The 16,799-nt window shown below is 46.4% G+C and overlaps 1 protein-coding gene across 1 annotated transcript in view; it reads right to left on the minus strand.

Annotated features, from left to right (window-relative positions):
• LOC138286968 (uncharacterized) overlaps nt 1-16,799 on the minus strand; it is a 417,069-nt gene that overhangs the window by 242,108 nt on the left and 158,162 nt on the right. The window contains exons 10-11 of the mRNA XM_069227337.1: nt 14,964-15,231; nt 10,339-11,451 (exon numbers count right to left, since the gene is read on the minus strand). Of these exons, the coding sequence (XP_069083438.1) occupies nt 10,339-11,451; nt 14,964-15,231 (1,381 nt within the window). The remainder of the gene's footprint in view (nt 1-10,338; nt 11,452-14,963; nt 15,232-16,799) is intronic.

Below are 16,799 nucleotides of genomic sequence, written 5' to 3' on the forward strand. Positions count from 1 at the left end.
AGGAACTCTGCAGAGAGGTTGGTGTCTTCTGGGATGAAGGGAGCCAAGCTCTGTGTGCCATGTAATTTTTTCATTTTGGTTCTGCACCAAGACACACAGCCTGCATTGGCCTCAGTGTGCACATGGAAGCAGGGTCCCTGAGGGTGACACAATCTGTGCTGCTGCCCTCAGGGGCCTTCCCTTAGTGCCCCATGCCCTAGGTACCCAAGTACCATTTACTAGGGACTTGTAGTCGAAGCTAAAGTTGCCAATTGTACCAAAACCTTAGCAATTTTAGGGGAAGAGATCTAGCCTTGGGAACCTGTTTGGCAGGGGACCTTAGCACGACAAATCTGAAACCACATCATTGTTCCAGTGGGGGGCTAACCATGTCAAAAGAGGTGCTTTCTCATAGGCTGCTTCTGCTCACTCTGGATGATCTCACCTCCTGCATGTTTGTTCACTCTCCCCCTCTCAGCAGCTTAACAACAGCGAGACTGCTCTTCCTTTCAGGAAATACTCCAGGTGACACCCCCTCACCAATGGGAAGAATCTGGCTGTCATGCAGACACCAGCTCTGGGTCACAGCAGTCCTTTAAGTACTTTATGAGTCATTTCCTCACTCGGTCAAAGACAACATGGAACTGGAACAGCAAGTGGGTCAGCAGCTCCCACATTTATACAGTCAAAACAGACAAGGGATGTCAGCTCTCTGTCTGCACTCTCAGAACCAGTTTGAGTTTGTTCTTCTCTGACGTGTCCTCTCCAAGCTGTCTTCGTGGAGAGTGATGCTCTTCACAGCAGGGAAGTTTCCAGTTTGGACCACCTACAACAGAGGAACAAAGCTGTGAGCTCTCTGCCCCTGGCTATCAACAGCCACACACAACAGTGATCTTAAAACACACAAAAGGCTGGCCTCAGCTAAAGGGTCTTTCACACCCTGAACAACAGAGACTGCAGTCCCACCCTTCACCCCCACCATCTTCCCAATGGCAGTGCTCACGAAGACAAATCACCTACGCTCACAGCAAAAGGAGCTACTCGAATTTCTAAAGGGAACCGTTTACTCATTCTCCCCTTCAGTATCTAGGCCTCCTCCCTCCCTCAATCAATCAATCAATCAATCAGAAATTTGTAAAGCACACTACTCTCCCGTGAGGGTCTTAAGGCACTGAGGTGGAGTGAGGGTGGGGTGCTGCTACTGCTTGAACAGCCAGATCTTCATAAGTTTCCTGAAGGTAAGGAGGTCTTTTGGTCTGACGCAGGTGGGTGGGAGAGTGTTCCACGTCTTGGCGGCGAGGTGCTAGAATGATCGACCGCTGGTTGTAGTTCTGCAGACGCGTGGTACGGTTGCGTGGACGAGGTCAGCGGAGTGGAGATGCCGGGTCGGGTGTAGAAGGAGAGCCATCTGTTGAGGTATTCTGGTCCGGTGTTGTGTAGTGCTTTGTGACCGTGGGTGAGGAGTTTTAAGGTGATTCTCTTCCCTCCAGCTTCAGGAACCCATCTTGTACACATGGCCAGGTCAGGGGCTTCCAAAATTAAACACACAGATCTCCAAATCTCTGGTTCACTTGTACACACAATGAGTGTCCTATACAACTAACACATGTACGCACGAACATAACATGCACTGCATATAAGCACTAGGACCTGGGTTAGTGGATAGAAGCAGAACTTTACATGTAACACATATAAAAAGCTCAGTTCAAAACTACAGATTCAGAAAACTCTGTATGCTGCCACCACCGCTCTACATGATAAAACTATGATCTGGATTTTACTCCACTGTCCAACAAATGAGGGCATGCTTTGGTTGCCCCTCCAGGTGCAGGCCAAGGGATACGCCTTCACAAACACAAACCAGATCAGTGTGACACTGGGGGGAAAATGAAAAAACAGAATTCCAGATGGTTGCAGTTAGGCACTCAGGGTAGGAGAACACAAATGGGCACCATACATAGGACATTCCCATCCCAACACTAATGTTAATCCTATGAAGCACCAAACAAATATAGGACAACCTACACACAGAGGGCCCCTAATGCCAGCTAAAGCGAGTCTCCCCACTGGAGTCACGTATAAAGGCTTATCATACACTACTGTAATCAGCTGCAACCAACCCACTGGAAGTGCCAAGACCTAGACTTTGGGGCAGTAGAACCACCTCAGGAGATCCTAAAAAACCCACCAGAATCAAACATTGCTTCCGTAGGAACTTACTAAAGTCACTTAAAGCACTTGTCAGGAGACTCAGTTGATGGGTCTCCTGCATAAGAAAGCCTTCTATGTGTGCTAGTATGCTAAAATGAAGAGCAGGTTATCAAGTGAACATTGTGCCAGGAACATCTGAAGAAGGGAGGAGGGGACCTGATCCAGTTCACCTATTGTGATCAATGAGGATGAGTAAGAGGCGACCAACGGGTTTGAGTCATTCGTGGAAGCTGGGGACCTCGGACTAAGCATTTTTGATGATCTGAAGCACAAAACTATGTACACAAAACACAGAAAGAAACATTCATCAAAAAACTACACAAAAAAATGAAATATTTAATTAATTCACAAACAAATATAAAAAAACAACATTTTAATAGGAAGTTTGAAGCTTTTCAGATTCAACTGAGGACACTCATCATCCATACTGTATTCTGTTTGATGCACTTGCACTGCTCCCACAAATCAATCTGAGGATATCAACTTGATTTTCAGCCCTCAATTCCAAATTCCTTCACAGTTACAGACCGTTTAAACGTTTTTCTGTTGTACATTTTGAGCCTTTTTTACATACAGTTTATTCACCTGTTAATATTATTTAATTTTCTAAGCAGTCATGAGTATGCTTCTCGGGCTTCCATGGGCCCCTGAACAACAGGTTAAGAAACACTGTCCTGGACGTATATTTCAGTATTCTCTCTTCATAAATAAGAAAATCACCAAAGAGTTGACAGGATGTGAGTGAATTAATCAATTGTTTTATTGTAGAATTAATCTACATTAATATACATTCCATGAAATAATTACATCAATAGTACAGAAGAATACATAAATGATAAATATGCATATTTACATTAGTTAATCAATTCATAAACAGTATGAAAAGAAGAAAACCACGGCACATCACAGGATCAAGGTGAGGACACTTTGGCGGTCATTCCAACCCTGGCGGTTGGGGACCGCGGGAGCACCGCCAACAGGCTGGTGGTGCTCCCATGGGCATTCTGACCGCGGCGGTACAGCCGCGGTCAGAAACGGAAAACCGGTGGTGTACCGCCGGTTTTCCGCTGCCCTGGGGAATCCTCCATGGCGGCGCAGCTTGCTGCGCCGCCATGGGGATTCCGACCCCCATACCGCCATCCTGTTCCTGGCGGTTTCGGCCGCCAGGAACAGGATGGCGGTATGGGGTGTCGTGGGGCCCCTGGGGGCCCCAAAAAGATTTTCAGTGTCTGCCATGCAGACACTGAAAATCGCGACGGGTGCAACTGCACCCGTCGCACCCCTTCCACTCCGCCGGCTCCATTCGGAGCCGGCATCCTCGTGGAAGGGTGTTTCACGCTGGGCTGGCGGGCGGCCTTCTGGTGGTCGCCCGCCAGCCCAGCGGGAAACCCAGAATAACCGCGGCGGTCTTCTGACCGCGCAGCGGTATTCTGGCGGCTCCCGCCGGCCCTGCGGTTACCGCGGCCGGCGGGAGTCAGAATGGCCCCCTTTATTCCTTGGTGTTAAATCAGGGCGAAAATCCTCTGATATAATGAAACGCACTAGATACGTAGTATGGAAGCACTGTACAATTTTCATGTTGGTGAAACAACAGCCGACACGTGTTTCGTCATCATTGACTTTTTCAAGGCTTATTAGATATGAACTAAAAGGTTATATTTGGTAGGACTCCAAAATTCAAGAACTGTACAACAAGTGTACAAATGGTAGCATGGATGTAATCAGATTACAGAGACCATACACACATTCTGGGAAGACGCCATACACACACGGCTTACAACAGCACAGACGCTCTGTAGACTTACAATGGTCTCTGTAATCTGATTACATCCATGCTACCATTTGTACACTTGTTGTACAGTTCTTGAATTTTGGAGTCCTACCAAATATAACCTTTTAGTTCATATCTAATAAGCCTTGAAAAAGTCAATGATGACGAAACACGTGTCGGCTGTTGTTTCACCAACATGAAAATTGTACAGTGCTTCCATACTACGTATCTAGTGCGTTTCATTATATCAGAGGATTTTCGCCCTGATTTAACACCAAGGAATAAAGTGTCCTCACCTTGATCCTGTGATGTGCCGTGGTTTCTTCTTTTCATACATGGACTGTGACCTTTATGGTAACAGCTTACCACACCCTGTGGCTGGGTGTACTACCACTTGAGCACTCCCTTCTGTCTAATAAGACATACCATCATGAACTTTCAATATTCAGGACAATAGAAACTCTGGAAGTGCGCACCGTCTATACACAGCCACAACTTGTTGATATTTTGGTTGTTCACAATTCATAAACAGTAGTGGATACTCATCTGCATGCAGATTCCTCACCCACAAACCCAAGCGCCAGTTTGGGTCCGGTAACTTCAAAGTTCTCACATCACATGATGTCACCAAAGCCATACAGCACTCAAGGACTTCAGCCTCCATCCATTTCCCCAAGCTTTGTGGCCAGCGGACTGACTGACATCGACAGAGTGGTGCAGTACCAGAATGAATTTGGGATCTTATTAACTCTCCTCATAACACATCATTCAAATGGGAGGTTGGGGGGTCAATGAGGAATCTGCAGGTAGACACCATAACATTTGTTACCTCAGGTAAGTAACCTTTGGTTCTGATAGACTTGGTGGAAGGTCGACACACTGACCAGGTCATATCTACCACCTGCGGTCATAGCTGCAAAGAGTTCAGATGTCCCTGTTCAGTCTCGAGGCATAGAGGAGAAGACGTTAGAAACTGGGATGCAGCACCATGACCTCCGACTGGGAGAGAAGGTCTAATCTGCATGGCAGCTTCTGAAGGGGAAATATAGAGAAGCGCTGAAGGGTTTTATACCACACTTCCCTTGACCAATCCGGGGCGTTGAGAAAGACTTGGTACCGGTCTTGGTGTATCTTCCACAGAACCCAAGGAATCAAGGGAAATGTTTAGTTTAGTTGAAAGTCCCACCTAAACTGAAATGTGGCCCTGAAGGCTCCCATGAAAGGATACTGGAAGGCACAGAAATGCTGGCATTGAGCATCTTCCAAAAAAGCAAACAAGCCCACCTGAGGAATACCCTACCGTGTGAAGATGTCCTGGACTAGTATCCATGGCAGATGCCACTCATGGTCGACAAGATAACGCCAGCTGTTGTTGTCGGCTCTGACATTCAGGAACACTCTGCTAGGTGGCCAGTGGTGATTCAGATCCCTTGATGGTTTGCCCAAGAACAGTCTCAATGCTTGCAGGCAAAAGGAATGAGACCCTATTGCCTCTAACTTATTGAGGTAGTGCATCTCTGCAGAGTTGTCGGCCAGGGTCTGGATGGACCAAACCTAGATGGAGAAAAAGGCCTTGGGTGCCAGACACACTGCCTGCAGTTCCAACAGAGCCTGTTCTTCCAGAGACCAAATGCTTCTGATCTCCAGATCCTCTTAGTGAGTTCCCCACCATGAAGTAGAAGCACGCATTACTCCTGTAGCCATGGCTAAAGGGGGGACAAAAGCCATCTTGCAATTCAAGTTCACCTTGTTCCCCCACTAAACTACTTCTACTGCAGTACTGGGGGAGATTATGAGGGAGTCCAACAGGTCTCCCCCGTACTGCAGCCAGTGCCCGCAGAAGCACCACTATAGGGCCCATGTGTACCAACATTCATATGGGACTAGGAGAATGCAGAAATCCATCAGACCTAGCAGTGAGAGGACCTAGGATACTGGGACTTTCGCATTTTGTTGGAAATAGGGAACCATTTTTCCCTAATGTCTGCAATCCTCTGAGGTAGAGGAAAGGCGTGGGGAAGAGTGGTGTCCAGTACTGACCCTATCAAGTGGAGTCGTTGTACAGGTTTCGGTGGGATTTCATCTCATTTGTTGAGAAACTCAGGTTGAACAGTGGGGTTACTCTTGATAGTAGACTGGGAGATACCACCTCCAGCGATCCAAGCCTGATTAGCAAGTCACACAGGTATGGTGAGAAAACAGGTGTGCCCAACCTTTGGAAATGGGTTGTAACCACTGCCATCACCTTTGTGACAGCTCAAGGTGCTGATGTTAACTCAAATAAGAGCACAAAAAACTAGTGGTGCGTAGAACCCCCAACAAAACACTGATACCTCTGATGCAAATGCAGGATCAGGATGTGGAAGTATGTATCCAGCAGGTTGAGTGACACCATATAGTCTCCAGGTTCCAGAGCCAGCAACACTGAGCTAGGGCCTGCCTCTTGAACTTTTCTTTTTGAGCTGTAGTGTGGTTGGAAGCAGTGTCACCTGCAGTTTTTGTCCCTCACCCGGGCCATAAAGAGCCTTGTCTCATGGTACTTGGTGGCCTTTGAGTGCTTGCTCTGGCAGTAGTTACAGGACTGGGAGTCGTGGTCTGAACCAAGGCACTGGTGGCGGATTAAGTGGGGATCTGTCCAATCCTTACAGGGCCTGAACCCCAGTCTCTTGGGAGAGGACATGGTACTGCACTTGTTGGAAACATTTCTGTGAGAAAACTAAAGACTCTTTGAGAGCAAGATCCAGATCTACACCAAGAGAATAGAAAAAAGGTAACAGATAACCTTGTGCCGGGGTGAGTGCTATAGGGCTTCGGTAACGCCATCGGATGCCACTTTTTGCACCGATGCAATGCCAGGCTCCCTACTGGCAATGTGATAGCCTTGAAGATTCCAGATCCAGACTGGCACCTGGGGATTATGCTATTGATGAGGAATCGTCAGGTAGAAATATCCATCAGAAGTGGTCTCTCTTTAGTCACAGGTGCTGAGACACTTGGCTCTTATTGGTTCATAAAACCTTCAATACGAAACATGCCCGGATGTACAGAACTCTGGCAGCATAGATGTGCTGTGATCTTTCTGGTATTTAACAGCCACAAACAGTTTAATTTCCAAGTTATGAAAGTGACCGCACCCCAAACTACCACTACTATGTGCTGGTGATGGCGGTCGGCAGCAGGGACTCGGCACTTTGTTAAAATCAATTCAGTGGAATGCATTTGTTTCTGCCACCTTTGGCTACTGAAGATGTTTCCTTTTCTTTCTTCTCACATGAATATTTTGTCGGAGACTCCTTCCTCTACGCAGGGCTGGGCTATAGGAAGACTGTGTATTTGGCAGCTCCAGCAACACAAAAGCACATTTCAGATGATTCAGAATGCTGTGGCCTATCTTATTTGTGGTCTGAGGAAGTCACAACTGCATCACAAATGTTCATTCTTTACTCACGAGGCAGCACATTTTAAGTCCTTGCATTTACCCGCAGAGTTTATAAAATGAGGGTTCCTTTTGGTTATAAACACAAACCTGAAAATCATTTGTGTTCTTTTCTTCTCAATCCAGATTTCATTTCCAGTGCCAAGGTTCCAGAAATGTATAACACATTCAAGCTTCTAAGAGCTGGAGTTCTTTACTACTCAAGATTCAATCTTTGCTTACCTGTCAAGCCTTTTCTCCTACCAATACTTTTGCCATCATACACTGATTCTATCCTTGCACACTCAGGATTTGGTTGAATGATTCTCTGCAAATAAGAAACTCATAAAATATATTTACATGCAATTAATCTAACAATGAATCATTTACATAGTCCGTGGTGAGCATTCAAGTCTCCCAAGTATGCAGCGGTTGAAGACCACCGGGCAAGTATCACTATGCTGGGTGCATTTCCGGTTGCATGTGATGATGGTAGTGAGTATCACTTCTCCCGCAACAGGTCTTGGGAGATAAATGTCATGCACTGCAAACATGAACCCAGGGAGTTACAGCTCACATATTCCTACTCCACTTCTCATTCTTTTGGACACTGGTCTCTGGCCACTGTCTCAGAACCATCAATGCTGCATAAAGCACCCAAACACCACAATCAGGTATGAATATTCTCCAATTTGTGCTAGTTAAACGGTCTGAGTGTGTTGGGTTTATAGGTTTTAGAACAAATATCTAAAGTTAGCTGAAAATGCACTTGTTAGTCTAAGCATTGGTCATAATGTTGCTTTTAGAGGCAGCATGAACAGGTGTGCTTGGATGTTTTTCTTTATAACTTTAGTTCATCGAAGAAAACAACACTTTTCCTTTTAGTCCGCACTCTGCTGATGTCTTAATGTTTTGCTTGCAACTTCTTTTCTTTTTCTTATATGTACAGAAATGAAATAGGCAATCACTGAGAACAGACACATTTATAATTCTACAACAATCTGTGTGTTTTTTCTTTACTTGCTAGCTTGCTACCCGCAGCTTCTATCATATACTTATCATCACTTGGCATTTGAATGTCCCACATAATTGTAATTTTATCACCTTCTGTATTTTGCTGATGGCTATGTAGGCTTGGTAATCGACTGAAGCTCTTCTCTTATTCAAAAATGACAAGTGATGGACGGAATGCTGAACATTGTCAAACATTCACCCCCAGTACAGTGATCTGGGCCTAAATCCATCATTTTTTTTGCTGCCCATGCCATTCCAGTTTGGACCCAGTCATATGCAAATCAGTCTTGACCCTGTTCCCCATGGGAACAGGCCAGCCCGAACTGCTAGGCCAGGTCTTCCCTGGACTGGAAACAAGCATCCTGGGACCGGTTTCGAGGTTTCACCCCTCATCAGCCAGGCTAGCTTGAATCCAGTGGCATGGGAAGCACGGGACCCACGTCTGGGCATACCCTTCCCACTTAGAGCGACAAATGCAAAAATGATGGACGGAATGCTGAACATTGTCAAACATTCACCCCCAGTACAGTGATCTGGGCCTAAATCCATCATTTTTTTGCTGCCCATGCCATTCCAGTTTGGACCCAGCCATATGCAAATCAGTCTTGACCCTGTTCCCCATGGGAACAGGCCAGCCCGAACTGCTAGGCCAGGTCTTCCCTGGACTGGAAACAAGCATCCTGGGACCGGTTTCGAGGTTTCACCCCTCATCAGCCAGGCTAGCTTGAATCCAGTGGCATGGGAAGCACGGGACCCACGTCTGGGCATACCCTTCCCACTTAGGGCGACAATTGCAAAAATGACAAGTGATGGACGGAATGCTGAACATTGTTAAACATTCACCCCCAGTACAGTGATCTGGGCCTAAATCCATCATTTTTTTGCTGCCCATGCCATTCCAGTTTGGACCCAGCCATATGCAAATCAGTCTTGACCCTGTTCCCCATGGGAACAGGCCAGCCCGAACTGCTAGGCCAGGTCTTCCCTGGACTGGAAACAAGCATCCTGGGACCGGTTTCGAGGTTTCACCCCTCATCAGCCAGGCTAGCTTGAATCCAGTGGCATGGGAAGCACGGGACCCACGTCTGGGCATACCCTTCCCACTTGGGGCGACAAATGCAAAAATGACAAGTGATGGACGGACTGGGGGTGAGTGTTTGACAATGTTCAGCATTCCGTCCATCACTTGTTGTTTTTGCTTTGTCGCCCTAAGTGGGAAGGGTATGCCCAGACGTGGGTCCCGTGCTTCTCATGCCACTGGATTCAAGCTAGCCTGGCTGATGAGGGGTGAAACCCCGAAACCGGTCCCAGGATGCTTGTTTCCGGTCCAGTGAGGACCTGGCTTGGCAGTTCGGTCTGGACTGGTCCCATGAGGAACAGGGTCAAGACTGATTTGCATATGGCTGGGTCCAAACTGGGGTGGCGTGGTGAGCAAAAGAACGATGGATTAAACCCAGATCTATGACTGGGGGTGAGTGTTTGACAATGTTCAGCATTCCGTCCATCACTTGTTGTTTTTGCTCTTCTCTTATTCACTGCACTTGAATAGTTTTTACACTTTGTATGTTCGCTAATGTGTTTGTAGTTGTGATAACTAACTAAAGCTCTTCACACATTTACTGCAGTTGTATGTTTTTTCGCATGTGTGTATTTGCTGATGTGTTTGTAGGTATGATAATAAAATAAAGCTACTTTCACATTCACTGCAGTCATATGGTTTCTCCCCGGTGTGTGTTCGCTGATGCTGTTTTAGGTATGATAAAAAACTGAAGCTCTTTTCACATTCATTGGACTTGAATTACTTTTTTCCTGTGTGTATTCACTGATGATTCCTTAATGTCGAAGAGCCACTAAAGCTACTTTCACAGTCACTGCAATGGTATGTTTTTTTCCCCTCTGTGTGTTCACTGATGTCTTAGGAGGTGTGATGACCGAGTAAAGCTCTTCACAATTCAGTGCACTTGAGTGGCTTTTTCCTTGTGTGTATTCGCTGATGTTTCCTTAATGTTAAAGATGCACTGAAACTACTTCCACATTCTCTGCAATGGTATGGTTTTTCACCTGTGTGTGATCGTGGATGTTTTTTTAGATCTGATAAATGACTGAAGCTCTTCAAAGATTTATTGCAATGGCATGGGTTTTCTCCAGTGTGTGTTCGCTGATGTTTTTGGAGATCTGATAAATGACTGAATCTCGTCACACATTCACTGCAATGGTATGGTTTCACCCCTGTGTGTGTTCGCTGATGTCTTTGGAGTTTTGATAACAGACTAAAGCTCTTTCCGCACTCACTGCAATGGTACGGTTTTTCCCCAGTATGTGTTCGCTGATGTTGTTGTAGGGTTGATAAGTGACTGAAGCTCTTCACACATTCACTGCAATGGTATGGTTTCTCCCCGGAGTGTGTTCTCTGATGTATTCGTAGATGTGATAACCGACTGAAGCTCTTCACACACTCACTACAATGGTATGGTTTTTCCCCGGTGTGTGTTCGCTGATGTTGTTGTAGAGTTGATAAGTGACTGAAGCTCTTCACGCATTCACTGCAATGGTATGGTTTCTCCCCCGTGTGTGTTCGCTGATGTCTTTGGAGTTTTGATAACAGACTAAAGCTCTTTCCACACTCACTGCAATGGTATGGTTTTTCCCCAGTATGTGTTCGCTGATGTTGTTGTAAGGTTGATAAGTGACTAAAGCTCTTCACACATTCACTGCAGTGGTATGGTTTCTCCCCTGTGTGTGTTCGCTGATGTATTCGTAGGTGTGATAACCGACTGAAGCTCTTCACACATTCACTGCAATGGTATGGTTTTTCCCCAGTGTGTGTTTGGTGATGTCTTTGCAGGTATGATAGTCGACTAAAACTTTTTGCACATTCACTGCACCTGAATGGCTTTTCACCTGTGTGCGTTTGTTGATGGTGCTGTAAAAGTGATGAGAAACTGAAGCTCTCACTGCATGTGAATGTTTCTTCTTTCTTGGGTAGTGTCTCTGGGTTGGGTCTATATTGTTCTACAGCCCATGACTGTATTTTCTGATGGGCCAACATGGTTGTATAGCCCTTGTATTATTCTAACATTTACTGTATTTGTTGGCATTAAGGACATTTGATTTCCAATTTAAAAGCAAAGTATAATGGTCACTAAATACTTTACAGACTCATAATATGAATAAAGCTTCCATACAAAAGATTGTGTCTTTAAATTGAATAACAGTTTTCAACACTTGTGGGTAAGGATTATTCCTCCTTATTCTAGTTGGTGCAGATTGGGACAGTCTGTTATATTGTAGACAGCACAACTCCTCTTTCCTTTACCCTTCTGTTGTTTTCTCCATTCTGTTGTGCTTTGCTCTGCTTGCTGTGGTGTAGGCAGGAAGAGTTTACAATACACCTATAACACTGACTTATGGTCTGTTACCATTTTAGGAATTAGAGCAATGTGGCTGTCACATCACACTGATCCCACGATCAAAGCTGGTGTTGGTCGCCTCTTTATTGAGAAGGTGGTTTGTCAGTGTTGTTGCCTTAAATTTCTAGAGGTCACTTCTCAGTCTTGTGGTGTGAAGGTGCACAGCTCAGACTCTTGCACTCACTGAATTATCCTTCAGAGCTTCTTCCAGCGTCTGTCAGTTTATGTTCAGATGCCTCAGACTTTGACTGTGCTGTTTTCCTGAATAATGGAGTTGATTGTTTCTGGCCATTTTTGTAGATTTACAGAACTGCTGTGGTTATTCATAAGCAGTTCATGTATTCAAGGCTTGTTTTCTGTTGATATAAAGATTTAAAATTATGAAATGCAAGTGTAACACAATGTGAATAGACTAAATTTAAGTGGCTATAAACACCAACTCTTCTTTACCATCTTTGAAACTTAATAAGCATTATTTCCTCATACACAGATATTTAACGAAATGTTCTGTTGATCAGGTCACATCTTATTTTCTTCTGAAAAGGAGGTGATTTACCAGTGTTCATATAGTAACATAGTAAAGAAAGGGCGACCAGAGAGAACCACCATGTTTACAGCTTTAGGTAGATGTACATGGACAAGATTTCATTTAAACAAAAACAGATTGTGGAAAAAGAGGGCTCAGGATGTAAGTGTACAACAAAGTTAACTCCTCAGGAAGTATATAACAAAAGTAACCCCATTCACATACTTCAATGCTTTCCTGTTCACATTGGATCAGCTCAAGTGCAAACTCCTGTCTTTACCTTGTCCTTACAGGCCATCAGGGATGTGAAAACTACTCAGGAAACAAAATTGGACTCCTTACTAAATGATATTGGGCTTCTACGAACAGATTAGGCCATCTTCAGGGACGGAATAGATGCAAACAAATTGGTGCTGGCCAGAACGTGGCCCTTGCTGACAGATTCTGTCACACATCAACACCTTCCAGATGGAGGTATCACAAGTATCTGCCACGGCAGAGGACGTTGACAGCCAATCTCACTGGAATCATATACAAGTGGTGGGCCTCCCGGGAGGGACAGAAGGTCCCAATATTGATCTTTAACTCGAGGAATGGCTGGTTCATAATGTCCTTGGCAGTAAAAGTACCACGTTGTGTCGTTAGAACGGGTCCACAGGGACACAGGCCAGACCCCCCCTCAGGGGCTCCAAGTTCACTGGTGGTGGCATGTCTCTAATGACTGGGACCGCACCCACATACTGCAAGTTGCCAGGTCCAAGGACCCCTAGCAAATCTCCAAGGCCTCAATGAACATGCATCCAGACTACACTACACAAGTACAGAGACTCAGAGGTTCCTTCTTGCCGGTCGCACAGAAGCTCCAGGAACTCGGCCTGAAATATTCTCTTACGTACACTGCCAAAATGCCTATGGTGAACTCTGAAGCCACCCTATGTTCCACAACACCGGCAAATGCCTGAGGATGGCCAGAGACGAAGGGGGTGTCGGCAGTGCCCCAGAGCATTCAACGGAATACAGACTGGAAACCTTCCAGATCACAAAGGTATCAGCGCAGGACCCCCAGGAGCAGACCCCCCCAGAAAGCAGGCAGAGGAAGAACGTGCCATGTTTGTGGCAGAGGTTGTATCCTGCCACAGTCAAACAGCGACCTTCCCTAGGTCCCCTTCTATCACCCGGACCAAGAGATGACCTTTGATTTGGACCCAACTTGGGCAGAATTGCACCCAGGCCTCGAATTAATGCCAATGACATCTGACCAAGTGATATGACACTGCAAACTGTGTCCTGGTTTGGAGTGGAGGGGCCTCTCAGAGCGCAGATTGAGAAGGATATATTCCTCCTGGCCTCAGCTGGGGGCATAGGGAGAGGTAAAATGGGCACCACCATTAGGATACGGATTGTGCATATTTCTCTTTGACAAACCAAGAGACTGTAATCCCCCGGACTAAGATGGAACATGTTCCTCTCTTGTCTGTTTTCACTATTAGCTTTCTATTGGTCATGGCCAAGTATGAGACACAACCAGGTACCTGGGAGTTGGGGTAACTGTTTTAGGTTTTTGTTTGTGGACTCGCAGCATTACTTTATACATGTGGGTCGGGGACCTGCTGTGGTCACAGGCTCTAGAATTCTGAGGCTGGAGGAGGGCAGAGGATAACCTAGGCACCGACATGCTGACGCGTCACACAGCATTTATGCTCACATATAACATACTGACCTGGAATATCCACGGAATGGCCACGCCCAGATGTCATCACCTAATTTATTCTTACTTTCGACGTAGACTCACATTGCGTTTCTTTAGGAAACACATCTGACTACTATGGAACTCTTTAAACCTCAAAGACGGGGAAGGGCCAACTACTAGCACCCTCCTATTTGGCTTATTAATCAATCAACTCAGTTTTATAGAGCACGGCTAATCACTTGTGAGGGTATCCAGGTGCTCGGTTTTTGCTGGGATCAGTTGACGAGCCAGGTCACGAGTCTTTTTCTGAATTCAGGGAACAAGGATGATGTTTGGATTTGCAGGGAGAGGTTGTTCCAGGACTTGGTTGCAAGGTAGAAGAAGGACCGTCCTCCACTGGTGCTTCGGCGGATACGGGGAATGTGAGAGATGGAGGCAGAGCGCAGGTGTCTAGATTGTTGATGGAAGTTCAGGCAGTCATTGATGTATGTTGGTCGTTGGTCGCGGAGGGCCTTGTAGGCGTGTGTTAAAATATTGAATTGTTATCTTTTCTGGATGGGGAGCCGTTGGCGGTTCCTGAAATGGGGGGTGATGTGGGTCTGTTACGGGAGGTCGAAGATGAGCCTGGCGGCCAAGTTATTTATCGTCTGGAGTCTCTTCTGGAGTTGGATGGTGAGTCCTGCGTAGAGCACGTTTCCGTAGTCCTGTCAGTTGGTGACTAGGGCTTGAGTGATGGCTTACCTGGTGTTGACCGGGAGCCATCTGAACATTGTCCAGAGCATGAGAAGGGTATGGAAGCAGTGAGAGGAGACTGCATTGATCTGGAATTTCATGGTGAGTTTGCTGTCCCAGATGATGGCGAGGTAGCGGGCATGGTCTGTCGGTTTGAGTTCTGAGGGCTACCAGGTGTCATTCCATGGGGAGGAGTTGTTTCCAAAAATCAACACTTCCATCTTATCCGTGTTGAGTTTCAGGCAGTTGGTCTTCATCCAGTTGGCAATGCTAGTCATGTAGCTGTGGAAGTTGATCCTGGTGGTGGAGGGGTCTTCTGAAAGCAAGAGGATGAGCTTGATATCATCTGCATATGATGTCAATGTTGTGGGTTCTGACGATGTTTCGAACATGGTGGGGCTGAGGAATGAGCGTTGAGGGATGCCGCAAAGATGGTCTTGGGCTCCAAAGTGAAGGGTCATAGGTGGATCTTTTGTGTTAGTCCTGCGAGGAAGAATGCAATCCATTTGAAAGCGTCTCCCTGTATCCATATGTGGAGGAGTTTTTTGATGAGTGTGTGGTGGGATACGGTGTTGAACGCTGCTGAGAGGTCGAGGAGGATCAGGGAACTCAAGGACCTGATGTCGTCAGTGGCAGTGTTGAGGGTGGTCTCGGTGCTGTGGTTGGCACGGAAGCCAGTTTTGGGAAGTGTCCAACAGATGGTTGCTATCCATGTGTTCGTGAGTTGGTGGTTGATGACCTCCTCGAGGACTTTGGCGGGGAAGGGGAGCAGAGAGATGGGGCAGTAGTTCTTGAGATCGCTGAGGTTGGCAGTGGGTTTCTTGAGATGGGGGTCTGACCTCTGCATATTTCCATTGATCGGGGAAGGTGGCTGTGGTGATGGATGCGTTCTGAATGGACCTGAGTTCGCAGCTGATTTCCTTGATTCCAAGACTGAAGAGATGGAGGGGTGAGGGTTCTATGGGTGCTCTAGAGTGGATGGAGTACATGGTGGTTGTGGTGCTCTGTGTGGTGAACAATTTCCATGCAGTAAGAGGTTGGTTGTGGGTGGTGTAAGTTGGCGTGCAGAGGCTGTAGAGGTTGGTGGGTCGGGTTTCAAAGTTGCTGTAGACAGTGGATATCTTGTTGTAGAAGTAGTCAGCCAGGGTGTTGCAGAGTTCCCAGGGGCTTATGCTAGGTGGGTGCTCATCTGGCTGGCCCCTTCGGTACCCCTGGCGATAGCCCGCACACTGAAGGACCATATGTGGTGGCAGAGGGGCTACTGGATGGGGCACCCATCACTCTGATCACAATATTCGCGCCCATTTGCAACCAACCACAATTCCTGATGAATCTCCCTCCTACGTTAGTCCAGGACCTACTAGCACCAAGCATATGGGTGCGGGACTTCAATGCAGTGCACAACACCACATTAGAAAGGTAATTTTGCCCACTACAGGGCAATACAACGGAGAGGATTGCACAGGCCTTTCAAGCCTGGCCAGATCACAGTCAAATGCACTGTGCTCTGAATCCCTCAGAACCCCAAGTGACTGCAAAGAAGTCCCTAACAGGGGTACTACTGAACGCACAAGACAACATTAATAAAGCCTTCTTGGATTACTATAGTGTGCAATACAAAGGGACATTCAGGGACGGTCCTCCCCTACAAGATGGCATTCCCCTACCACAGCTTGACCCACTGCAACACTCTATGGAGCTATACTTCCCCCAAAACTCTTTCAGCTATAGAACCAGGTGAGGGAATTGGGCACCCTACAAGCGACTATGCGCAAAGCATTGATCACTATCCTCCTCAAACCTGGCAGAGACCTGTTGGAGGTGCGTTCTTACAGACCGCTGTCTCTTCTGAAAACCGACTGCAAACTTTTGGTGGAAGGTGATAGCTAACAGATTTATATCACTACCTCCCCTGTTGGTACACGCTGATCAAAACGCCTTCATACCAAACAGGAACACTTGATTAAACCTACTGAATCTGTTCGGAATCATGGAAGAATCTGAGCGCACAGACCTGTTCCCTATAGCCTTATCTCTTGATATAGAGAAGG

Source organism: Pleurodeles waltl, chromosome 4_1, assembly GCF_031143425.1.
Source record: "Pleurodeles waltl isolate 20211129_DDA chromosome 4_1, aPleWal1.hap1.20221129, whole genome shotgun sequence".
NCBI lineage: Eukaryota > Metazoa > Chordata > Amphibia > Caudata > Salamandridae > Pleurodeles > Pleurodeles waltl.